At 35.8% G+C, this 26,906-nt stretch overlaps 1 protein-coding gene across 2 annotated transcripts in view; it reads left to right on the top strand.

The window, feature by feature from the left end:
* Window positions 1-26,906, top strand: part of USP8 (ubiquitin specific peptidase 8) — a 66,336-nt gene that overhangs the window by 34,707 nt on the left and 4,723 nt on the right. Inside the window, exons 8-16 of one of the 2 annotated variants that reach the window (XM_072808477.1) lie at window positions 819-981; window positions 4,532-4,676; window positions 4,973-5,196; window positions 18,526-19,107; window positions 21,452-21,538; window positions 22,524-22,601; window positions 22,991-23,253; window positions 25,064-25,276; window positions 25,685-25,895. In XM_072808477.1, coding sequence (XP_072664578.1) covers window positions 819-981; window positions 4,532-4,676; window positions 4,973-5,196; window positions 18,526-19,107; window positions 21,452-21,538; window positions 22,524-22,601; window positions 22,991-23,253; window positions 25,064-25,276; window positions 25,685-25,895 — 1,966 coding nt within the window. The remainder of the gene's footprint in view (window positions 1-818; window positions 982-4,531; window positions 4,677-4,972; window positions 5,197-18,525; window positions 19,108-21,451; window positions 21,539-22,523; window positions 22,602-22,990; window positions 23,254-25,063; window positions 25,277-25,684; window positions 25,896-26,906) is intronic. The other variant, XM_072808478.1, reaches the window with a different exon arrangement.

Genomic DNA, 26,906 nt, shown 5'->3' on the forward strand with positions numbered 1-26,906 from the left:
AAGGGGGCAAGTAGTTAGTGATGAGTAGTTGATATACTAGGATTGGAAGGAAGGCCCATGCTGTAGGTCCATTCTAAGGATTTTAGGTAAGAACTTTTAACTTTTATGTGAGCAAAAGAGGACATGAACAGCATGCTTTAATATAGAGCTGATATTCACAGTTAAGAGGCAGCACAGCAAAGCAGCTAAGAGCAAGGACATGAACCAGATGGCCTGAGTTTGAATTTTGACTTCACTTAGCAGCTGTAATCTTGGGCAGGTTACTTAACATCTTTGTGCCTCAGTTTCTCCATTTGTAAAATGAAGATAGTAATGCCTACTTCATAAGATTTATTGTGAGGATTCAGTGAGATTCTATGAGAACAAAGCATTTAGAAGAGTACCTGGCACATAATTAGTGCTCTGTGTGTTAAATAAATGTTTTGGCATTTGTCTAACAATTATATAGGTATAAGAGAGCTGAAATATAAATAATGTTTCTCAAGCAATTCCCCCAGTTATATATGGCTGAGTGAGGTGCTCAGATGACTTCCTCTGTTTTCACTTTTGGCTCTTTTTGTGAAGGGTCAGAATTGAGTCTATTTCTTTTAGTTTCTAATGGTGACTAAAATATATCCCAGTGTTATACAAAGGTGATGTTGTTAAACATTATGGGATATTTAATATCCTGAAATAATAGTTTGACCTTAGGACAAGATGTTTCTTAAAGTTTGCTATGGTGTGATACAGACTAGAAGAAAACTCATTGTCTTATATTAGTATATTAGGACCTCTTGTCTACCTCTGCCCCAATACAAAATATTAATAATACATTTCAGAGTCACTGCTAGTTGGATTGAAGCAAAACTCCCAGATGATTCTAAAGACACATGGAAGAAGAGGGGGAGTGTGGAATATGTGGTACTTCTTGACTGGTTTAGTTCTACAAAAGATTTACAACTTGGAACAACTCTACGGAGTCTGAAAGATGCACTTTTCAAGGTTAGCAAGTTTCCTTGTTAGTTTACTATAATTGTAAGCCTTCTTTGGTTGTTAGAAAGGTGTATTGAATAGCTATTTATCTTAAGGATAAAATCCATCACCTTTGGTTGTAGATTTTTTTTTTTATTCAAACCCAAAAGACTATACTAAATGACCAACTAACAATAAACTGATCTATATAAAGGAGAATTAGAATTTACAGGAACATAAATTATCTGAAAAAAGCATTTTTTTTTGTTTTAAGAATAGACTGTGAAACATAAAAGCAAAGGAAGAAGTCACTAAGTAGAAAAAGCTTGATAGATTTGACTTGATAAAATAAAAATTTTAAGTGTGAAAAAATACTATAGGATTAGAACACAGAAGACAAACAGGAAAATATTTGCAACAAATATGGCAGTGCAGTTGGTCTTTGAACAATGTAGGGGTTTGGAGTGCTGACACCCTGCCACAACTTTTAACTTCCTGCAACTTTTACTACTAATAGCCTACTGTTGGCTAGAAGCCTTACTGATAAGATAAACAGTTGATTAACACGTATTTTCTATATTACATGTATTATAAATTGTATTCTTACAGTAAAGTAAGCTAGAGAAAAGAAAATGTTAATCATAAGGACAAGAAATACATTTATAGTACTGTACATATATTTATTATACATAAACTTACCCACCCATATAGGTGGATGGGCAGTGTCAGACAAGGATTGTGGCAACAGTGGGTCTGTTCCTGGGATGGCGATGTTCTACAGCCTAGTGTCCTCTGCTCAACAGTGGCAGCTTCTGGGTAGGCCTGCAGGTAGCAACAGCACTCTGGAGCACAGTACCATTGCCCCGTGTGCCTAGAGGTGTACCACCAGCCTGTGGCTTTGGGCAACTACTGCTACATATGTGTGTTCTGGCTTCCAGGAGCTACTAGAGGGAGCGATCTGCCCCTGACTGGGGCGGGGGGGGCGGGGGGGGTCCTAGACCCAAGGAGGCTGAAGGCACAGAGTGGGGAATGCTAGAGATGCTGGGCTTCCTGGGCAGCCTCTGGGTGCATTCCTCCATTTCAGCCCAGCCTCCTGCCCAGCAGCCCAGGGCATTCAACCTAACCACTCTGTTGGCACACAGTGACCTGTAGCCCTGTCCAGTTTGGAGCAGCTGGGGATTGTTGAGGGCTGCTGACAGCCTCAGCAGATTTGCCCAGGTACTCAGTGGGCCACAGGCACTACCTCTACACCAATTGCTTTCAATATGGTTCTGTGGAGACTGGGATGGGCAGTTATAAATAAATGCCTGTGGCTTTTGCTGTCGACTCAAAGAGAAAAAAGTGTGTAAGTAGACTTGCGTAATTCAAACCCATGTTGCTCAACAGTCAACTATAGTTTAGAACACCTAAAATATGAAGAGCTTTTGCAAATAAGAAAATTATTTAAGATAAAATAGTAAAATAAGTAGTGAACACAGACCTGAGCAAGTGACAGAACATAAGAATTATCATCTTTACTAGTAGAAATGCAAATTGAAATGATCACTGTTTTGTTAATTAAATTAACAAAGGTAAAAAATAACACTCAGTTTAATTTGCTAAATTATTAAACTGATAGCACTGAATGCTGGTAAGATTAAACTTAATGTGCTAGTAGGAAGGTCAGTTGATGGAACATTACCCTTCAGGAGGGCAATGATAAAGCCTTAAGACAATTCATGCTTTAAAATAGGGAATCTAGAAATATACCCAAGTATAGATTGATATATGAAACTGCTAATATTCAACTAGTTTTGACCTATAAAAGGGCAGTTTCATAAAGTACAACCTAAGATACATGGAACCTTAGTGTATGATAAAGATGACATAATAAATCAGTGTAGAAAAGATCAATTGAAATGAATGGTTTGGAGACAACTGGCTAACCACTAAGAAAGGGGACCCCTACCTTACTTCTTAGATCACAATATATTCTTTTTTTTTTTTTTTTTTTTTTTTAAGATTTTATTTATTTATTCATGACAGACACAGAGAGGGAGGCACAGACACAGGCAGAGGGAGAGGCAGGCTCCTTGCAGGGATACCAATGCAGGACTCAATCCCGGACCCCAGGATCAGGCCCTGAGCCGAAGGCAGACACTCAATCACTGAGCCACTCAGGCACCCCATCTTAGATCACAATATATTCTAAATCGGTCAGTGATATAAATATGTCAATTGAAACAGGAAATACTAGCAAAAGCACTTGTAGGTGGTTTTTTTCTTATGTTGATCCTAAATCAAGATACTGTAAAGGAAAATCTATATATTTGATTCTGTTAAAAATCCCATAAATAAAGTAAATTAGGAAAAATAGCTTTAGCATATATGACAAAGAGCTGTTTTTCTTAATACTCAGAGTACCTTCACTCTTTACTAAGAAAATAGCAAACTCTGCCAAAAAAGGACAAGGGATTGGTGATTAATTAGGTCCTAGAATATTAATGGTTAATAAACATACTAACAGATGTGTAGCTTCACTAATAAAAGCTAATTAAAACATATCATTTTATGTATACCAGTTGGTAAAAATTACAAAGATTTATCATAGGCATTCTCATTCACTGTTGGCAAGTGTATAAACTGGTATTTTCTTTTTGAAGGGCAATTTGGCAGCATCTACCAAACTTTTTATCCAGCAGTTTTAGTTCTAGCAAATTACTCTAAAGAAATACACAGATTTATATTTTTAAAGATCATTTAAAGATTAGCAATATATATTAAAAATCTTAAAATGTTCATGTGCCTTGGCTCAGCAATTCCACTTCTGGGGATTTTCCCTAATAGAATTGATTGGGTGTGTGCATATATAAGGATCTTCAGTGCTTATCTCAGCATCATTTATAATTAAATGGGAAAAATAACCATAAGTATTACAGTGATTGATTCAGTTTAGGAGTGGTGTGTGTGTATGTATGTTTAAAATAGAATATTATCTGGTCATTACAAATGGTGATACAACTTTTAATAAAAGAAGTTCATATAAGAGAAAAGCAGCAGTGTAGAAGTTCTACTGTTTTATAAAAATAAAAATTTAAGAGTATAAATCTGCATAGAAAACTCTAAGAATGAGGCCTAAAATGTTGAAGTTGTATCTCTGGGTGGTCAGATGATGGATGATTTTTATTGTAAAAGTTCATATAAACTTCTTTTCCAAGGATCATGAATTATTTGTGTTGTAAAAACTCGATCTATCCATTTTTTTATTTAATGCTGAATTTTTAATTCAGCTCTCATTTTTTATCATTTGAATCTTTTTTTTTTTTTTAAGATTTTATTTATTTATTCATAGAGACACAGCTAGAGAGAGAGACAGAGACACAGGCAGAGGGAGAAGCAGGCTCCATGCAGGGAGCCCGATGTGGGACTCGATCCCGGGGTCTCCAGGATCATACCCTGGGCTGCAGGCGGCGCTAAACCGCTGCGCCACTGGGGCTGCCCTCATTTGAATCTTTTAAGAGCAGTTTTAAAATTCAGTTTTATGTTTTTAGCTGTGAAGAGACCGCTGACATATTAAAAATACTATTTCCTTTTTTTATAGTGGGAAAGTAAAACTGTCCTGCGCAATGAGCCTTTGGTTTTAGCAGGAGGCTATGAAAACTGGCTCCTTTGTTACCCCCAGTATACTACAAATGCTAAAGTCACTCCACCCCCACGAGGCAAGAATGAAGAGGTGTCTATCTCATGTATGTATGTGAAAATTTTTGTTTAAAATTGCCTTGGTAAAATGAACTTTAAATTATTAATGTTCTTGGTTGTATGTGTACTTGTCCTGTTGGATAGCAGATTGTTTTCAGGCATAAAAAATACAAGATGTCCATCCATAGCTTGGAAGTTAATATTTTTAATTCTTTAAGATTGTTGTGGTTGTCACCTCATTTACTTTATATTGAACTATCACATGTAACATGCATGACATATATAAGTACTATTGATGGGGTTTGCTGTTCTTTCAAAAATATTATTCTTTTGGGGATTTTAGTGGATTTTACTTATCCTTCACTGGAAGAATCAGTTCCTTCTAAACCTACTGCCCAGATGCCACTTCCTTCTGTAGAAATAAATGAAAATATAGAATTGATAAATGATCAAGATGAGAGAGTGGCACCACTGAACATATCAGCTCCAGTGGAACCAATTGCTGCTTCTAAATCTGATGTTTTACCTATAATTCAACCAGTGCCTGTTGTAAAGAATGTTCCACAGGTATGTTCTTTATTTCTTTTAACTTTATTATTTCTCTTTTTTTAATATTATATTAAATGCATAGTATACAAATGAAGTTTTATATATAACCTTTTATATTTAAGAAAGGAAAATACCAATGAAGAGAATTTATGTGTTTTGGTGTCTTTTGGCTATAAAAGTTTTTCATTTTATATTTCAGTCCTGTTACCAAAGCAGTATTAGAATAAATAATTCAAAAGATTTCAAAGCCAATTAGCAGTCTATTTACTACAGGCAGTACCAGCAAAAGATTGTAGACATGAACATATTCTGGGTTTTCTTGTATTATAATTTAACCTATAGTATTTTCCCAAATAGTTTGGCGTGAAGATGATAGTTACATGATGTCAATATTTTGTTTTCAAAATAATACTGTAGTTCCATTTACCTGGAATTTGACATATAAATAACATGCATGGTTTTCGTCGTTGTTATTTCTTTTGTTATTATTGAAGTATAGTTGCCATACAATATATTAGTTTCAGACGTACAAAATAGTGATTAGACATTTTATACATTATGAAATGATCACCATACGTCTAGATACCATCTGTCATCAAAAAGTTATTACAATATTGACTATATTTTCTGTACTATATATCCCTGTGACTTATTTCTTAACTATAAGTTTGTACTTCTTAATCCCCTTCACCCATTTCACCCAGCCTCCCCAAACTCCTCCCCAGTGGGCAACCACCAGTTTGTTCTCTTATTTATGGGTCTGTTGCTCTTCGGTTTTGTTTATCTTGCCCCCTTTTTTTTTAATCTTGCTTTTTAGATTACATGTATAAGTGAAATCATACAGTATCTGTCTTTCTCTGACTTCACTTATCATAATACACATAATACATAATGGTCTTGCCATGTACTACAAATGGTAAGATTTTATTTTTTTTATGGATGCCTAATATATATATATCACATGTTCTTTATCCATTCATCTATTGATAAACACAAGTTTCCATAATTAACATGGGATGCATATATCTTTTTGAATTAGTGTTTTCATTTTCTTCAGATGAATAGAAATATCAGAAGTGGAATTGCTAGATCATATGGTAGATCCTCATTTTTTGAGGATCAGTTTCTGTACTATTTTCTCTTGTGGCTACATTAATTTACATTCCAAACAAGAGTGTACCAGGATTCCTTTTTTCATCACATCCTCACCAACACTTACTATTTCTGCTCTTTTTGATTTTACCCATTCTGACAGGTATAAAGTGATACTTGGGGCACCTGAGTAGCTCAGCTGGTTAAGCCTCCAGCTCTTGGTTTTGGCTCAGGTCGTGATCTCAGGGTCATGGGATTGAGCCCCACATTGGGCTCCACACTCAGTGCGGAGTCAACTTAAGATTCTCCCCTCTACCCTTGCACACCCCATGTTCACTTTCTCTCTCAAGATTTATTTATTTAATAAATCTTTTTAGAAAAAAGTGATACCTCATTGTGGTTTTAATTTGCATTTGTTGAGCATCTTTCATGTGTTTCTTGGCTACTGTATGTCTTCTTTGGAAAATTCTCTATTTGAGTTATCTGCCCATTTTTAAATCAGATTGTTTGGGTTTTTTAGTGTTGAGTTGAAGGAATTCTTTATATATTTTGGATATTAACTCATTATCAGATATGTCATTTGCAAATATATACTCCCATTCAGTAGGATGCCTTTTCACTTTGTTGATGGTTTCCTTCACTGTGCAAAAGATTTTTAGTGTGATGAATGAGTCCTGTTTGTTTATTTTTGCCTTTGTTGCCCTTGGCTGAGGAGACAGATAAAAATATATTGATAGAATCAGTGTCTCAAGAATTTAGTACCTGTATTTTTAGTTTTATGGCTTTAGGTCTTACCTCTAGATCTTTAATCCATTTTGAGGTTTTTTTTTTTTTTTCTTTTTTTGGATAGATATAAGAAAATGTGGTCCAGTTTCATTCTTTTGCCTGTTGCTGTTAAGTCTTCCTAACACCATTTATTGAAGACACTGTCTTGGTTTTCAGTACTGATACCATACTGTTTCAATTACTATTAGCTTTGTAGTATATCATGAAATCTGGAACTGCAACACTCCAGTTTTGTTCTTCTTTTCAGGATTATTTTGGCTATTGGGGATCTTTATGTGGTTCCATACAAATTTTAGGATTTTTTGTTGCAGCTCTGTGAAAAATGGTATTAGTATTTCAATGGGGATTGCATTAAATCTGTAGATTGCTGTGGGTAGCATTGACATTTTAACAATATTAATTCTTACCATCCACGAACATGATATATCTTTCCAGTTATCTCATTTTCAGTTTCTTTCAGCAGTGCCTTAAAAGTTTTTACAGAGTATAGGATTTTATTCATAAATATTTTATTCTTTTTGAGGCAGCTGAAAATAGAATGGTTTCTTAATTTCTCTTTGTTACATTTTATTATTAGTGTATAGAAAGAGAACAAATTGTGGTATAATGATTTTGTATCCTGCAACTTTACTGAATCAATTTATTAGTTCCAATAGGTTTTCTGGTGGAGTATAGGGTTTTCTAAATATAGTGTCAGTGTGATCTATAGATAGTACCAGTTTCACTTCTTTACAAATTTGGACACCTCTATTTCTTTTTCCTAACTGATTGCTGTGCTATGTTGAATAAAAGTAGCAAGAGTGAGCATCCTTCTCACTCTTATCTTAGAGGAAAATATTTTAGCATTTCACTATTGAGATGTTAGGTGTGGGTTTGTCATATACTTCCTTATTATGTTGAGGTATGTTTGCTGTATACTCAGTCTGTTGAGAGTTTTTAGCATAAATGAATAATACATCTTTTCAGATGCTTATTCTGCATCTACTGAGTTGCTCATATGGTTTTTATTCTTCATTTGTTAATTGATATGCCAATATTGAACCATCCTTGAATCCCTGGAATAAATCCCTTTTGATTGTGGTGCATGATCCTTTTAATGTATTGTTGAATTCAGCTTGCTAATACTTTGTTGAAGAGTCTTACAACTCAGTTCATCAGGGCTGTTGGCCAGTAGTTTTCTTTTTTGTAGTGTCTTTGTCTGCTGTTGGTATGAGGGTAATGCTGGCCTTGTACAATGAATTTGGAAGCATAACTTCCTCTTTATAAATTTCTTGTAATAATTTGAGAAGAATAGGTATTAACTCTTCTTTGGTAGAAGTCACATGTGAAGCCTTCTGTTCCTAGACTTATGGTTGTTGGGAGTTACTGATGACTGACTCAGTTTCATTACTAGTACAGGTGTACAGCAGAGATAATTGTGGGTTAAGTTCCAGACCACCACAGTAAAGCAAATATCATGATAAAGCAAGTCCAGTGAATTTTTTGGTTTGGTTTTCTAGTGCACGTAAAAGTTATCTTTACAATGTATTGTAGTCTGGTAAATATGCAATAAATAGCATTATGACTAAAAAAAAAAAAAAAACAATGTACATCTCTTAATTAAGAAATAGGTCACTGCTAGGCACCTGAGTGGTTCAGTTGATTAAGCATCTGCCCTTGGATCAGGTCATGATCTCAGGGTCCTGAGATCAAGTTCCACATTGGGCTCCCTGCTCAATGTCAAGTCTGCTTCTCTTTCTACACCTCCCCCCTGCTTGTGATCTCTTTCTCTTTTATGTTCTCTCTCAAATAAATAAGTAAAATCTTTTTTAAAAATACTGCTAAAAAATGCTAGCTATCATTTGAGATTTCAGCAACATGTATTCTTTTTGCTGATGGAGGGAGGGTCTTGCCTCAATGTTGGCTGTTGATTGATAAGGGGCAGTTGCTAAAGTTTGGGATAGCTGTGGAAATTTCTTAAAATAAAACAACTGTGAAATTTGCTGTATCTGTTAACTCTTTCTTTCACAAATTATTCCTTTGCAGTATGCAGTACTATTTGATAGCATTTTCCCCACAGTAAAACTGCTTTCAAAATTGGAGTCCATCCTCTCAAGCCCTGCCACTCCTTTATCAACTAAGTTTATTTTATATTCTAAATCCTTTGTTGTCATTTCAGCAATATTTACAGCATCTTCACTAGTAGATTCCATTTCAGGAAACCACATTCTTCATTCATCCAAAAGAAGCTACTGTTCATCCATTCAGGTTTTTCATGAGATAGCAGAAATTTAGTCATATCTTCAGGTTCTCCTTGTAATTCTAGTTCTCTTGCTATTTCTACCACATTTCAGGTAGTCTACCACAAGACTACCAGTCTTGAACTCCTCATAGTCATCTATGATTCTTGGAATCAGCTTCTTCCAAATTCCTTTTAATGTTGACATTTTGACATCTTTCTAGGAATTACTAATGTCCTTAATTTAATGTGGAATGGTGTAGCCTTTCCAGGTTTTCAGTAGACCTTGCCTACATCCACTGTAGGAATCACTACTATCTATGCAGTTCTAGCCTCACCAAATGAATTTCTTAATTAAGACTTGAAAGTTATCATGACTTCTTGATCAGTGCGCTGCAGAATGGATTTTATGTTAACAGGCATGAAAACATTAATCTTTTTATAATCTCAATCAGAACTCTTGGGTTACCAGGTACATTGTCAATGAGCAGGAATTTTTTAAAAGGAGTCTCTTCTGAAGAGTAGGTCTTTTTGTGTGCTTAAAATATTCAGTAGGGATCCCTGGGTGTGGGGCAGCGGTTTAGCGCCTGCCTTTGGCCCAGGGCGCGATCCTGGAGACCCAGGATCGAATCCCACGTCGGGCTCCTGGTGCATGGAGCCTGCTTCTCCCTCTGCCTGTGTCTCTGCCTCTCTCTCTCTCTCTGTGTGACTATCATAAATAAATAAATAAAAATTAAAATTAAAAATTAAAATATTCAGTAAACCATGGTGTAAACAGATGTGCTGTCATCCACACTTTGTTGTTCCATTGATAGAGCACAGGCAGAGTAGATGTAGCATCATTCCTAATGCCCCTAGGATTTTCAGAATGGTCAGTGAGCACTAGATTTAACCGAAAGTCACCAGCTGCATTAGCCTCTAAGAAGAGAGTCAACCTGTCCTCTGAAGTCTTGAAGCTAGACATTCACTTCTCTTCTCCAGCTATCAAAGTCCTAGACAACCTCTTGTCCAATATAAGACTGTTTCATATATATTAATTATCTTAGCTAAATCTTGTAGATAACTTGCTGGAGCTTTTACATCAGCACCTGCTGCTTCACCTTGAACTTTTATGTTAGGCATCTGCTTTCCTTAAACCTCATGACCTAAGCTTTGCTGAAATCAATTTTTTTTTTTTTTCACCCAGCTTCTTCACCTCTTTCAGCCTTCATAGAGCTGAAGAAAGTCAAGGCCTTACTCTGGATTAGGCTTTGGTTTGTGGGAATGTGGTTGATTTGTCCCTCTATCCAGACCATTACAACTTTCTTTTTTTTTTTTTTTAAATATTTTATTTATTTATTCATGATAGTCACACAGAGAGAGACAGAGAGGCAGAGACCCAGGCAGAGGGAGAAGCAGGCTCCATGCAGGGAGCCCGACGTGGGATTCGATCCCGGGTCTCCAGGATCATGCCCCGGGCCAAAGGCAGGTGCCAAACCGCTGCGCCACCCAGGGATCCCCCATTACAACTTTCTTATATAAGCATTCAGGCTGTTTCACTTTCTTATTCTTGTGTTCACTGGAATAACACTTAAAATATTTTTCAAGAATTTCTTTGTATTTTCAGTTTGGTTTTTTGACACAAGGCCTAGCTTTTGGCCTATCTCGGCTTTTGACATGCTTTCCTCATTAAGTTTAATTGTTTCTAGCTTTTGATTTAAATTGCTAGATGTCAGGGTACCTGGGTGGCTCAGTCAGTTAAGCATCTGTCTGACTCTTGATTTTGGCTCAGGTCATAATCTCAGGATTGTAAGATCAAGCCCCACATCAGGTTTCACACTCAGGATGGCGTCTGGTTGGGATTCTCTTTCTCCCTCTTCCTCTGCCCCTCTCCCTGCCTCTTTCCCCTTCATGCTTTCTCTCTAAAATTAAAAAGAATATATATATATATATATATTCACAAAAAATCAAAGTGATAGATGACTTTTCCTTTCACTTGAACACTTAAGAAATCATTGCAGGGTTTTTCACTTATCTAATTTCAATATCGTGTCTTGTGGAATAAAGAGGCCCAAGGACAGGGAGAGAGACTGGGGAACACCTGGTCCATGGAGCAATCAGAATATATGCAGTAGTTTTTAAATCATATGGATGTGCTTCATGGCACTGGAAAAAAAGTAACATTAAAGATCATTGATCATAAATTACCATGACATAAAGTAACAATAAAATGTTTGAAATATTGTGAGAATTACAAAAATGTAACACAGACATGGAGTAAATGCTATTGGAGGAATGACACTAATAGACCTACTTGACTCAGGGTTGCCAAAAACCTTTAGTTTTTAAAAAACATAATGTCTGTGAAGTGCAATAAAACAAAGTATGCCTGTAATCAGTCTATTCAGATTTTCTGTTGTTCCTGATTGGAAGATTATATTTTTTCAAAGAATTTACCCATTTTTCCTAGTCCAGTGAGTGTGTTGGCATGTAATTTTTTACAATCTTCTATAATCTTTTGTATTTCTGTGATATCAGTTGATATTTCTTCTCCTTTATTGCTGATTTTGAGTCCACTTTGGTTTTCTTGATGAGCTTGGCTAAGGATTTATCAGTTTTGTTCATCTCTTCAAAGAACCAGCTCTTGATTTCATCGATCTTTTCTATTTTACTATTTCATTTATTTCTGCTCTATTTTATTCCCTTTCTTCTGCTATTTTTGGGCTTTGTTCTCTTTCTAGTGTATTTAGGTACAAAGTTAGAGTTTTCTATTTGAGATTTTTTCTTGTTTCTTGAGGTAGGCATATATTTCCATAGACTTCCCTCTTAGAACTATTTTTGCTGTATCCCAAAGATTTGAACCATCGTGTTTTCATATTCATTTGTTTCTGTGAATTTTTTAATTTCCTTGAACCATTTGCTCTGTTTGTTTTCTTTCCTAATTTTTTCTTGTAATTCTAGTTTCATACTGTTATGGTTGGGAAAGATGCTTGATACGATTTCAGTCATCTTAAATGTATTGAGACTTGTTTTGTGGCCTAACATGTGATCAGTCCTGGAGAAGGTTTCATGTGCACTTGAAAAGAGTATATTCTGCAATATGGGCATGGAATGTACTGTGTATGTCTGTTAGATTAATGTGGTCTAATGTGTCCTTCAAAGCTACTGTTTCCCTCGTTTATTTTCTGTTCTGGATGATCTGTCCATTGATGTAATAAGTATGGTGTTAAAATCCCTTGCAATTATTGTATTAAGATCAATTTCTTTCTTTATATCTGTTAATATTTGCTTTATATATTTAAGTGCTCCTAAGTTGGGTGCATAGATATTTATAATTGTTACATCTCCTTACTGGATTGATCTATCATCATAGAATGACCCTCTTTGTTTTAAAAAATATTTTGCTTGATAAAAATGTTGCTACCCCAGGTTTTGGGGTTCTTGTGTGTTTTGCTTCCATTTGCATGGACTTTCTTTTTCCATCCTTTCGCTTTTAGTCTGTTACGTGTCTTTAGGTCTGAAGTCTCTTGTAGGCAGCGTATTAGATGGGCCTTATTCTTTTATCCATTCTGCCACCCTGTGCATTTTGATTATAGCACTTAGTTCACTTACATTCAAACTGATTATTGTACTTACTGTACAGTATGTACTTACTGCCATTTTGTTAATTTCTTCTGATTGTTTTTGTAGCTCTTTTCTGTTCCTTTTTTCTTCTCTTGCTCTCTTCCCTTGTGATTTGGTGACTTTCTCTAATGTTTTATTTAGATTCCTTTCTCTTTATTTTTTCTTGTATCTACTACAGGGTTTTGGGTTTTGGTACCATTAGGTTCATATATAACATCTTACATATGTATATAAACACACACACACAACCAATATATATTAGGTTGATGGTCACTTAACTACAAACACATTAAAACCAGGGCATTTTAATCCATCCCACCCATATTTTATATTCCTACTCCCCCCCCCCCCTGTTTAAGATATTTATTTTGGGTGAGAAGAGAGCATATGCTAGAGTGGGAGGAGGGGCAGAGGGAGGAAATCTTCAGGCAGACTCCCTGTTGAGTATGAAGCTCAGTCTCACCACCCTTGAGATCACAAACTGAGTTGAAACCAAGAGTCACATGCTTAAGCAACTGAGCCATCAAGGTGCTCCTCCACATTTTATATTTCTGACATACTTTATATGTTTTATTTTTATAATTCTTTATTAAAAGTATACTTGATTTTATTACTTTTGTCATAATCTCCATGGTAGCTTTAGAATTTATTCCCTACCTTTACTATGTTTGATTTTACCCAGTGAGTTTTGTTTTGTTTTGTTTAATTTTACTTCTAGTTATGGCCTTTTCTATTTAGAGTTCATTTAACCTTTCTTGTGTGGCTGGTTTAGTGATGGTGAACTCCTTTAACTTTTGTTTGTCTGGGAAACTCTTTATCTCATATTTAATTCTGAATGATAACCTTGCCAAGTAGAGTATTCTTGGTTTTAGGCTTTTCCTTTCAGCTGTTGAATACATCATGACAGTCCTTTCTGGCCTGCAAAGTTTCTGCTGAAAAATCAGCTGATAGCCTTAGAGAGTTTCCCTAATAGGTAACTTTTTGTGTCTCTCTTGCTTTAAAAATTCTCTATCTTTAACCTTTGACATGTTAATTATTATATCTTGATGTAGATCTCTTTGTTTCATTTTGTTTTGGGTTCTCTGCTTCCTAAACCTAGATTATCTGCTTTCTTCTCTAGGTTAGGAAGATTTCAGTTATATTTTTTCAAATAAGTTTTCTGCCCTTTTCTCTTTCCCTTTACCTTCTGATAGCCCTGTAATGCAAATATTAGTACACTTGATATTGTCCCAATCATCCCTTAAACTGCCCTCTTTTAAGTTTTTTTTGTTGTTTAACTTGAGTGATTTCTACCACTCTGTCTTCCAGATCACTGATCTGTTTTTCTGCATTTTTTAATCTGTTTTTGATTCCTTCTAGTGAATTTTTCATTTCAGTTACTTTCATTCTTCAGCTCTGATTGGTTCTGTTTTATATTTTCTACTTGTTGAAGTTCTACTTGTTTATTAAAGTTCTTAGTGCATTCATCCATTTCTTCTGATTTTGGTGAATATCATTATGAACATTACTTTGAACTCTTTTATCAGGTAGATTGCTTATCTCTGGTTCTTTTTCTGAGGTTTTATCTTGTTTTTGTTTTGAACATATAGCTCTGTCTCCTCACTTTGCTTGACTCTCTGTGTTTTTCTGTTAGGTAGGTCAACTGCCTCTCCCGGTCTTGAAGGAGTGGCCTCAGGTAGAAGATGCCCTATGGGCCCAGATGTGCAGTCTCCCCCTAGTCACTAGAACCAGGCACTCCAGGGGTATCCTCTCTGTGGGCTGTGTGTGCCCCTCTGATGTGGCTAGGTTGAGACTGCTGCAGGAATACTTAGTGAGCAGGACTGGTCTCTTGTGGGTGGCTGAGAGGCCCAATCACAGCTGTTTTGGGCATGCTGCTGAGTAGAACTGACACCTCTCCCACGCCAGTAGGAGTTGCTTTAGGGGACTACTGTCTTTGGCTGCCTACCAGGTGTGGATGAGCAGGAACTGCTTTGGATGGGCACCTACCAGTGTATGCACATTGGGCAGGGCTGATCCATAGAAGAATACAGGTAGGATGAACGGTGGTAGCAGGGCATATGGAAAGAGTGTTAGAGTGGTGCCTGTAAGCACTTCCATTCTTGGAGGGAGTCCCTATAGATCCATGCCCCTACTGCACATACCCTAAAATTAGTTAATATATTTCCTTCATGTATGTCCCAGGTGCTTTTCAAACTCTTAGCTTTCTGTTTGGTCTGGGAACAAGTGAATCTGTGGCCTGGCACTTTTAAGAGCAGAGTCTCAGTGTTCTCTGGCCCTTGTGCTATCCTGGAGATAAGCCCCATTGATTTTCATAGCCAGATGTTATAGTGGCTCATCTTTCCTGTACAGATCCCTTGGGTAAGGGTGCCTAATGTAGGGTGTAAACCCCTCCTCAGGGAGGACCTCCACATTTGTGATTATTCCTACCATTTGTATATTGCCGTAACAGGTGTGTAGGTGTTGACTGCCTCTGCCTGCCCCTCCTACCTTTCTGAATGTGGCTTTTAATTTATATTTTTAGTTGTGGAAGAGCTGTTTTGCTAGTATTCGGGTCATTCTCAGAGAGTTTGTCTATATTTATTTTTTTTTTTTTAATTTTTATTTATTTATGATAGAGAGAGAGAGAGGCAGAGACACAGGCAGAGGGAGAAGCAGGCTCCATGCACCGGGAGCCCGATGTGGGATTCGATCCCGGGTCTCCAGGATCGCGCCCTGGGCCAAAGGCAGGCACCAAACCGCTGCGCCACCCAGGGATCCCGAGTTTGTCTATATTTAGTTGTATTTTTGGTGTGTCTGTGGAAGGAGGTGAGCTCAGGATCTTCCTACTCCACCATCTTGATCCCTGCTCCAACAGTCACATTTTAACAATAATTATTTAAATGATTTTAAATAACCAGTGTGTCACTATAAAAATGCAGCTTTTTTCCCCTCTGCATTTTACTCAAAAGAAGGTAAACTCATTCTCCCCTATGAATTTTCCAATAAGATTTTTTTTATAGCATTCATTTTTAAATTTCTTTTCAGGGGGATCCCTGGGTGGCTCAGTGGTTTTAGCGTCGCCTTCAGCCCCAGGGCACAATCCTGGAGTCCGGGGATCGAGTCCCACATCGGGCTCCCTGCGTGGAGCCTGCTTCTCCTTCTGCCTGTATGTCTGCCTCTCTCTCTCTGTCTCTCTGTCTCTCATGAATAAATAAATAAAATCTTTAAAAAAAAATAAATTTTTTTCAGATGTATTTCAACAGTATTTCACATTTGAAGTGGATTCCATTTGATTTGTGCAACAGGCTATGAATAGAAAACTTTTTGTCGTGAAATGAGATAGTTCATTTTTTCATTTTTTTAAAGGTCTTCTGCTTTTAATATTTCAGACTAAATCTTCAGATAGATAAATCTTTTTTAAAAAGTAAAAACAAAAAAAGCAAATCTCAAGACTAAACAGTATTTGTTTGGGCAACTCTTCTAAAAACATGAATTTAAGAAATTGAAAAAAGAGCTTATGTTATTGCACTTCCTTTAAACTTGATCAGCATGTTATTTGAACCATAATCCTCCTGTGACTTTCTGAGATATGTGCAAATTTACCTAATATATTTTGAGGTTTTTCTATGTGAAAGACAACATAAATGTTTATAAGTATGATTAAGCTATGGATTCTATCTGATGTTTAGAAGGAGAGACTTCTACAAAGACAGCAAAAATATAAGGCAGAATGTCATAATTGCTCAAGTAGTCACTGGAGCACAGAGCAAGGAAAGAACTTTTGACTGAGGGTATCAGGTCTTCATGGAAAAGGCAGTATTTTTATCTGGGCTGCTATAAGAGTACAATAGGATTTGAGGATTAAAGAGACAAGTAGAAGATTTTGTGACTAAAGGAACAAAGCATGCTCTGGAACCAGTGAGTAGTTTTGACATGCTTAGACACAGCTCTCTGTTGGAGACAGACAAATGTGATAGTAGATAAGATTGGAAGATGGACAAGAGTCATCAAGAGATATGCTATCAAATTGGAATTTTATCCTGTAGGCACAAGGAAACTTGCAGAATTTTAAAGTTGAAAGTAACATGATAATAGTTATGCTTTTAAAATGAGAGTGAAATAGATTGAGTTAAAATGTATATGGAAATATTTATTTTGGTTCCTGTCCACTTTTTATTATCCTTATCCTCATAGTGGTTCTTCCCACTTCATTCTCAAATGTAGAAAAGAAGAGGAGGAAATAGATTTTTAAAGAGGCAAAAAGAGAAATGAGGAACAAAGGAATGATTTCTTCACTATATTCTTCACTATATTGCAGTCTGTACAATATGTTTTATAAGAACACCATGCAGGTTGTTACTGGCAGATATTCTTATAAATTTTTATACTTGTTTCAGTAAATTGCATTTTCAAAAAAATGATCTTAGGATCACTTCTAACAATTTTATAGGGTTAGTATGCTATTAAAGTGAGATAATAAACATTTAACTCATTAATTTAGGAATTTAGATGGTTTTTTACCTAACTTGTAATTAGTAACTTACCTAAGTTATGAAAGTTGTTATGGAATATTTTATTCATTCCCTTGGCAACATATTTATTTGCTCTGTGTCAGACACAGTCTTTACCCTCCTGGAGCTTTTATGCTAAGAGGGAAGAAAGATTTTAAACAAGTAATTATAATATTTATTAAGATCCCAATAATATTATGAGGGAAAAGAAGAGGGTATTAAGAGACCATACATTAGGGGACTGGGCTATTTTGGGGATTTCGGAAATCTTTCCTAAGGGAGAGATATTTCAGCCATGACCTAAAGTTGTAATAGGCATTATCTAGATGAATAGCTGGTACAAAGGCCTGAGTTGGGAAGGAGCATGCATCTTTGAAGAATTAAAAAGGCAGAGGTAGGCGTGGGAATGTGATATACTTGATGTATAGAGTGGTCTATGAGATTAGAGAAATAGGTAGAAGTGGGACCACACAGGGCCATCCTATGCATGGTAAAGATTTTAGATGTAAACTGAGTACAGTGAGTAGCTGTTTACATTCATGAGGAACATAGTCATATTTCTTTTAAAATGATTACTCTGGCTACAGTGTGGAGATTAGAAGGGAGGTAAGAAAAGAGGTGGGACAACTAATTGGAAACAATGTAGAGAGTATGTTGGCATGGACTTGTTTGGTGGACAGGTAGAGGAAGAAAATCATCAGACTGCATAAGGGCAGGCGGAGGACATAAACTCAATTTTCTGGTATGAGCTACGATTTGGATAGGGGTTACATCATGAGATAAGGACCATGTTTGTAGGGGAATTATTACGTAATCAGTTTTGACCATGTTAGATTGGTGGTGTGTATGTGAGACACTGACATGCAGATGTTGAGTAAGCAATTGGATATGTGGAAATGGAACTTAAATCTAGGTATGGCCAGGTTTTATGTTTTAGATGAACTCTTCCATGTACAGAACATATCATGGTGTATTGAAAGTATGGAATCAAGAAGTAAGTACCAGGTGCCTTATGAGAAATCTTGACAGACACAGATATTCTGGCATATGTTGCCTCCATAAAGTGACTATTCTTTCAGAACAACTTGATTTCAAGAACTGAGGTTACATTCCTGGACTTTGACAAAAAGAGGTTTTGCTCTGTTTTTGTTGATGTAGATTGATCGTACTAAAAAACCAGCAGTCAAATTGCCTGAAGATCATAAAATAAAATCTGAAAATAAAGATCACGAGCAACAGTCTCCTCAGGATGGAAAAGTAGTTCCTGATCGTTCCACAAAGCCAGTATTTCCCCCTCCGACTGCCATGTTAACAGATGAAGAAAAGGCTCGTATTCATGCAGAAACTGCTCTTCTAATGGAGAAAAACAAACAAGAAAAAGAACTTCGAGAAAGGCAGCAAGAAGAACAGAAAGAGAAACTGAGGAGAGAAGAACAAGAACAAAAAGCCAGAAAGAAACAAGAAGCTGAAGAAAATCAAATCACTGAGAAGCAACAGAAAGCAAAAGAAGAAATGGAAAAGAGAGAAAGTGAACAGGTTAAGAAAGAAGATAAAGAAACTTCAAAGAGGAGCAGAGAAATAACAGGAGTAAAAAGACAAAGTAAAAGTGAACATGAAACTACTGATGCCAAGAAATCTGCAGAAGATAGGGGCAAAAGGTGTCCCACCCCAGAACTGCAGAAGAAAGCAGTGGGAGATGTGCCCCATGCCTCTGTGGCAGGAGATGCAAATTCAGGCAAGGTGAGCAGAAACAAACAGTACAAACTGCCAAGTAAGTGAAATAAATTGTGTTATAAAAAGATGACACCAGTGGCATTCCACAAATAGGACAGATCTTTTAAGTAATTTTCTAGTGGGCGATTTGTACTGATCCATCTACATTTGCTCTTCTACTCTCCTTTGGTTGACTGGGAGTAGGGTTGCTTTTTTTTTGTCTATGAAATGCAGTATTTTTTAGCAATTGAGGTAACTACACTCTTCATTTTTATATGTGCTGTATGTTCATCAGAAGATTTGAGTGAAATACAATCTTCCTCTCAATGTGGAGGATTTAGGTGCCAAATACGTATATGATAGAGCTTGTGTCTACTTAAAATATGTCCAAAATCAATGACATCTAAATGGTCCAACATTTATCTTTGTGTATAGTGGTTTTTGTGGTCACGTCTATTGTCAGTTTGTTTGCTGCTTCATCTAATCAATAATATTGACAATGATCCCATTAATGTTGCCTTTTTCTACCCTTGGTTATTTCCCAAAATTCATTCCCCTAATTTTGGGGAACATTTTTTTGTTGTTCTTTAACCTAATAATAACATATATGTTTTTTATTTTGTTTCCTGTATTATACAATTAACAATGCCTTTCCCTTTAAAATAGCAAGAACAGTTATAGCTTCTGTTTATAGTTCTGAAGCAGCAGTTCAGGCATAAACCAATATTAACAATTCATATTAATGGTGTACTTATCTGGGGAACACTTACCTAGTTAACCTTAACTATCAAAAATATAGCCCTTTGGGCACCTGGGTGGCTCAGTTGGTTGAGCAGCCAACTCTTGGTTTTGGCCCAGGTCATGATCTCAGGGTCATTAGATTGAGCCCCTGTGTTAGGCTCTGCACTGGGCATGGAGCCTATATAAGATCCTCTCTCCCTCTGCCCCTCCCCCACCCCATTCACATGCATGCTCTTTCATAAAAAATGTATAGATCACAAACAAAAACCTTCCAAACACCTAAAGTTAGGGAAATGAAGCCCATGTACTAAATGTTCTCACTTTATTCATGGGAGGCTCAGAATTGAGCTATTACAATTTAATTATTGTCCATTGAGTAGCTGTTATACACCAAGTATTTTTCCTGTATTACTTTATACTTCTAATGATAAGGTCATGAGGTATTCAATTCAGAAATAAAGTTGAAACTTAGAAGTTAAGTAATTAGCCTCAGGGCCTATGTGCAGTAAGATTCCAAAGCCACTTCCTTTCTATCTTGGTTCACTTAGGGGCAGGCAGTCGTAAGAAGTAAAAGCATTTATGCCAGATAGCCCTACAAATCTAAATAGCCCTGTGATTATCACATTAGTTTTTGATGTTACTTATTATATATAACACATTGAAAAAATTGTGTGTGTGTGTATATATATGTATATATATGTGTGTGTATGTATATATATATGTATATATATATACATACACACACACACACACACACGGTATGCTTTTAAAAGTAGGCAAAATATTGGGCAGCCCAGGCGGTTCAGTGGTTTCGCGCCGACTTCAGCCCAGGGCCTGATCCTGCAGTCCCGGGATCGAGTCCTGTGTCGCACTCCCTGCATGGAGCCTGCTTCTCCCTCTGCCTGTGTCTCTGCCTGCCTATCTCTTTCTCTGTCTCTCTCTCTCTCTCTCTCTCTCAAATAAATAATTAAGATCTTTAAAAAATAAATAAAAGTAGTCAAAAATACATAATTTATTCTGGAATAAAATTTATTAAAATTATCACAAATATTTAGAAGTTTTTACTTTAGTTATTTTTAAAATAAACTATAAAATCAAAGTGAATTCTTTGAAGGCACCTATGATAGGTTCCAAGAGGATATAAAATGGATTTTGTACTTTTGAATATTTTTCTGTATGAATATCTTATAATCTCTCCATTCTCTTCAGTATGTTCATTTTAGGAGAACATGACCACTTTGAAGGCAACCAAATCATGTGAAATTAAAATAAAAGAACAGTGTTCCAAAGAGGTCATGGTGAATATACACTGATGACCAGCAACTTATAGTTGGCCTTGTATCATGAGTCAGTGCTTCCCTATCCACCATGATATGCACACTCCCCACCATTGATCATCAGTTTCTTTTCTTTTTTATCTTTAATGTTAGGAAGTCCCACAGGGGCTCTATCACCTTTAGCTAAAAATATCTACTTTGACAGTAAAACTAAATAAACTCTTCAGGTCTTTTTTTTTTTCTTTTATATTTTCAGTCTGATGGATTTACTTGTATTAGCTAGTGATTGATAGGCAAGTTCATATTGGAGGACAGTTAAAGTTTTCATTTCTGAAATTTTAATAATTTTACAGCCTGTTAAGATTAAAGGACAACCAGAAAGTGGAATTCTAAAGACTGGAACTTTTAGAGAGAATACAGAAGACCTCGAAAGAAATAAAGTAAGTAGTAGTAGTTCATTGGGTTGGGGGAAACACATGGTTTATAATCACATGGTTGTCTTTACTGTATTTTCATCCTCCATCTGAAAATCTACTTTCTGAAGAAATCTTTCCTTTCATAGCTGGTTTTTTGTTTTTACATGATTGATCCATTTATATGCTAAAAAGGAATAGATGTTTGTCTTCCTATTTAAAGTGTAATAATATATTCTACTCATTTTATGAAATTAGAAAATATCTAGGTCTTACTACATGATCCAGCAGTTCTACTTCTAGGTATATACCCAAAAGAATTGAAAGCAGTTCATAGCAGTGTTATTTGCAATAGCCAAATAGCCAAAAGATAGAAGCAACCCAAATATCCATCCACAGATGAATTATATAAACAGATGTGACATATACATACAATGGTATATTCAGCCTTTTTAAAAATTTAGGAAGTCACCCAGGTGTCCTCACTAGTATAATTTTTTGAGATTCATCCATGTTGTAACATGTATCAGTAGTTATTCTTTTATATTTACTGAATAGTATTCCCTTGTGTGAATATACCACATACATTTTATTCATTCACCAGATAATGAATATTTGGATTGCTTCTGCTTCTTTTGGGCTATTATCAATAATGTTGCTGTGAACATTTGCAAACAAGTCCTTGTGTGGAAATATGTTTTCATTTCTTTTGGGTGAAATTGTCTTTGTGTTTTTATTTTTTTAAAAGAAACTTTAAAAACTGCCATCATTGTGGGCTTGTATGTACACATATTCCTTTTCTCTTTGCTGCAGTATTTGGACTTTGAGACCACATACAGTTCTTAATTTTTAAAGTTGATTTTAAAACTATTAAAGGAAAAAAAATAAAATAAAAATAAAAATATTAAAGGGCAGCCAACACAAGGCTTTTTGGTTTTTTGGACAAGTAGCTTAAGTTTGTATATGGCAAAATTTAACCTTTTTTTGTTGTTTTGTTTTGTTTTTAATCTAGGCTAGAGAACCTTTAACAAGAGCACGAAGTGAAGAAATGGGGAGGATCGTACCAGGACTGCCTTCTGGGTGGGCCAAGGTAAAACTCAAAATAAGCACATAAATAAATAACATGTGTTCTTTTCTAAAAAGCTTTTTTTTGTTGTTTATTCTGCATCTTCTCTAATGCAGAGTCAATTCTGTTTCTTCATTATGGAGGACATAGATTATTTCCCTAATTACAGCAGGGTTAGATTTCTCAGTATATCCAATCTGAGATGATGGCTACGATAGATGAGCATTTTTGGCATTTGTTACTTAGAAACAGTTAATTTTTCCAATACCCAGAGTTCTTTGGAAGTTGAATTATGGAAGTGATTATTACCATTTTATTCAAATTATTTTAATCCAAAAGTAAATTTAGCAGTGGAATACTTTTGAGTGATTTTTTTTTTTTTGACCTGTTGTTTTGTTTCTTTTCCATCTAAGTTTCTTGACCCAATCACTGGAACTTTTCGTTATTATCATTCACCTACCAACACTGTTCATATGTATCCACCGGAAATGGCTCCTTCATCTGCACCTCCTTCCACCCCTCCAACTCATAAAGCCAAGCCACAGATTCCTGCTGAGCGGGATAGGGAACCGTCCAAACTGAAGCGCTCCTACTCCTCCCCAGATATAACCCAGGCTATTCAAGAGGAAGAGAAGAGGAAGCCAACAGTAACTCCAACAGTTAATCGGGAAAACAAGTGAGTTTATCCTAATTCTTAGAACTAAAGTAATCTGCTATATTTGAAAACTTCTACTCTAAACATACTAGTTTATTAATACCAGGGAGTCAGAAATTTCTGAGGATGGTTATACCAGCCATTGTTATTTAGCACAGAGGAAAATATGAATGGATTAAATTCCTTGGTTTTTATCCCAAGTGCTAACTTAAATATATCAGGGAAAATGATCATAATAAGTATTAGTGTAGATATACATTAATATAGAATGTACATTATTATATTTTAGGGCAGCATAGTATAGAACTACCTAGAAGTTTTCCATAAACCTCCATGGTCCCTAAATTTCTCTTCAGGGACCATAATCTCTGGGATTGTTGAGTTTATCTTGTTGCAGCTCTCAAATTCCAAACTTTTTTTTTTTTTTAACTCCACCTCTACTATAGAAGCAAACTTAAATAGTATTAAAATGACAAGTATTGTGTGTATCAGCTCCTAATCTTATTCTGTTCCATTTTTCTTCATTGCATTTCTGCTGTTTTCTTCACAAGTAGTGAATGATCAGTAGGTTCAGTTAATTTTCCCAAACCAGATTTCATTTAGATGTATTCCTGGTGTGGTCCCTCTAATGCTCCTAGTTTATGATTGATAGGATTGTGAGGAGGTAATTGTCAGATCTACTTATCACTTCTAATCTTTACTTTTTGAGGGAGGGGTATAGATGGAAGTATACATAAATGGGTTTATATTAGGGCTCACTATTAAAACTGGTAAGATTTCTTTCTTGAATCATCATTCTTATTAAAGTTTATTAATTTGAAGACGAGGGGTTTTTTTAAGACAATCACACATGCAGTTATGTATTTTTATATGCATTTAACAGAGGAGTACATGAACGTATACACCTGAGCACATATAAAGAAATGCTGATTGAAACATAGTTTAATCAGTTTAATCTGTTCTTAAATTCCTTTCAGGGTGGAAGCATGTTTAGGATCAATAATAAAAGAAAGATTAAGATTTTTCTTAATGCTATAGCCATTCTAGAAGTTCTGCATATAAATCAAATACACTAAATAACAAAAGCCTTCTCTAGTCCAAAGCTGTTTAGTAGACATGTTGGTAGAAACATTCTGTATCTGTGCTATTCAGTATGGTAGTAGCTACTTAGAATTGTAGGACGTGGAACTGAGGAGCTGAATTTTTAAATAATTAATAAATAATTGTATTTATTTGAGAGAGAAAGAAGCAGCAGGAGCAGGAGGGCAGAGGGAGAAAAGCAGGTTCCCCACTGAGCAGGGAGCCCAGCACTTAAGGACTGAGCCACTCAGGTGCCCCCTTTTAAATTTAAATAGCTACCTGTGGCCAGTGGCTACTGTATGTGTCAGCACACCTCTGCATTTTGGGTAATAGTACCCAAATAATCTCTGCCTCTTTTGATATCTGTCCACAGTAATAAATTTTTTATTCTTTGTTTGGCATTCTGGTTGAGTTCAACATTTAGTAATGCTAAACTTTAAAAGAATTTGAAAGAGTCTTCTCTTCCAGAAGACCGTACGTGTTCATGAGAAGCAGGGAATCTATCTCAGGGTATAAGAACCATAGACCCACATAAGAGGTTAAGGATACTTGTTTCTTGGGAGGGTCACAAAATAACCAGTGTTACCTAGATAATAAATGTCTTGTAAGACCCAGTACCTTATGACTTATTAACTGTTTACAAGATTACTGTGTACTGTGATACCAGTGCGGGAGTTTGCTATTTGTAGTCTGAACCTTAATTTTAGATACTGTGCATTTTAAGACCTTGTGTACGTTTTTTCTTCCTCAGGCCAACATGCTACCCTAAAGCTGAGATCACAAGGCTTTCTGCTTCTCAGATTCGGAACCTCAATCCTGTCTTTGGAGGATCTGGACCAGCTCTCACTGGACTTCGTAATTTGGGAAATACTTGTTATATGAACTCCATACTGCAGTGCCTATGTAATGCTCCACATTTGGCTGATTATTTCAACCGAAACTGTTACCAGGATGATATTAATAGGTAAAGAAATTTCATACTTACTACAATATAGTATTAAAAGGGTGATATAACCATACTTCCTTACCACTCAGCTCCAGAGAAGACAAATTAGGAAAGGGGAAAAACATCTTTATTCTTAAGGAAAATATGAGTAAAGCCTCCTCTCCTCTCACTGACAGAAGAGGAGCAGTGCAAAAAGGTAGGGACATCAGTTAATTAACTGGAGGTTCGCAGCCCAGAAGCAGCATGCTGGTGGGGTATAAGCAAAGTAAGATTCAGATGAGTGTTTGGGAATAAACCTGTGAATAAATACTTTAGTGTTGGGTTACAGTATATAAAGAGTTTAATGTTGACCTTGTCAACCCACTGTACCTTGACTTTTTAAAAATTCCTTTATTTATTTATTTATTGGTAATTATATTTGCAAAGGTCAAATCTCTTGGGGCATAAAGGTGAAGTGGCTGAAGAATTTGGCATAATTATGAAAGCCCTGTGGACAGGACAATACAGGTACATCAGTCCAAAGGACTTTAAAATCACCATTGGGAAGATCAATGACCAGTTTGCAGGATATAGCCAGCAAGATTCACAAGAACTGCTTCTGTTCCTAATGGATGGTCTCCATGAAGATCTAAATAAAGTAAGAAATTTGATTTTTCTAAGTTGCAAAGGCTCTTTAGGGTTGCTCAACACTAATTTTTATAGCAATTTAAAATTATAGGTGATTGTTCAGTGCAAGTTTATTCAAATCTAGTGACTTTGTACTAAGGCAGGGAACTATAAAACATATCTGATAGATCTAATATTTTAAAAGAAATATATAATTTATATTTGTTTACTAAAAGGATAGATCGTATTGTGAGAAATTGTAAATTTTGAAATAGTTGTTAGAGGTACTATGTGACCACATGTATGTGAAAGTAAATCATAAACACAAATTTTCTAAAAGATTAGCTATAGACTACCTGAACATCTTTATTATTATATATTTATATATATCATTTTCGTCCTTGTTTATAAAATAAGAATTACCTTATATAACCAAAGGACTAATGTGAAAAGTTACTCAGGCACATATCTCTCAGATACCTTTGGTATCACTGTTACCACTGAACATATATATACACACACCAAAAAAATACATCGTATTTTACACACATGTATGTGTGTGTATATATAGGTGAATATAAATACATGTGTGTATCTATCCATGAGCCTAGGACAACAAATAAATCCTGTCTAGTTGTAGCCCTAACTCCCAGCTATGTGTGAAATGTCTTCTTTTCAAAATCAAAATTTTCAACATAAAGTTAAAACAAAAATTTTAAAAATGTATTTTATGAATTCTAGTTAGTTAACATACAATGTACTATTAGTTTCAGGTGTACAATATAGTGATTCAGTACTTCCATACAATAGCCATTGCTCATCACAAGTGTACTCCTTAATCCCGATCCCTTAAGAAAATGTATTTTATTAATTTCTATTTAATAAAATAAGTCATATAGGGTGCCTGGGTGGCTCAGTCATTTAAGTGTCCAACTCTTAGTTTCAACTCAGGTCATGATCTCATGGTTGTGAGATTGAGCCCCAAGGTGGGCTCTGTGCAGAGCCTGCTACAGATTCTCTCTCCCTCTCCCTCACACACTTT

This window comes from Canis lupus, chromosome 32 (genome assembly GCF_048164855.1).
Source record: "Canis lupus baileyi chromosome 32, mCanLup2.hap1, whole genome shotgun sequence".
NCBI lineage: Eukaryota > Metazoa > Chordata > Mammalia > Carnivora > Canidae > Canis > Canis lupus.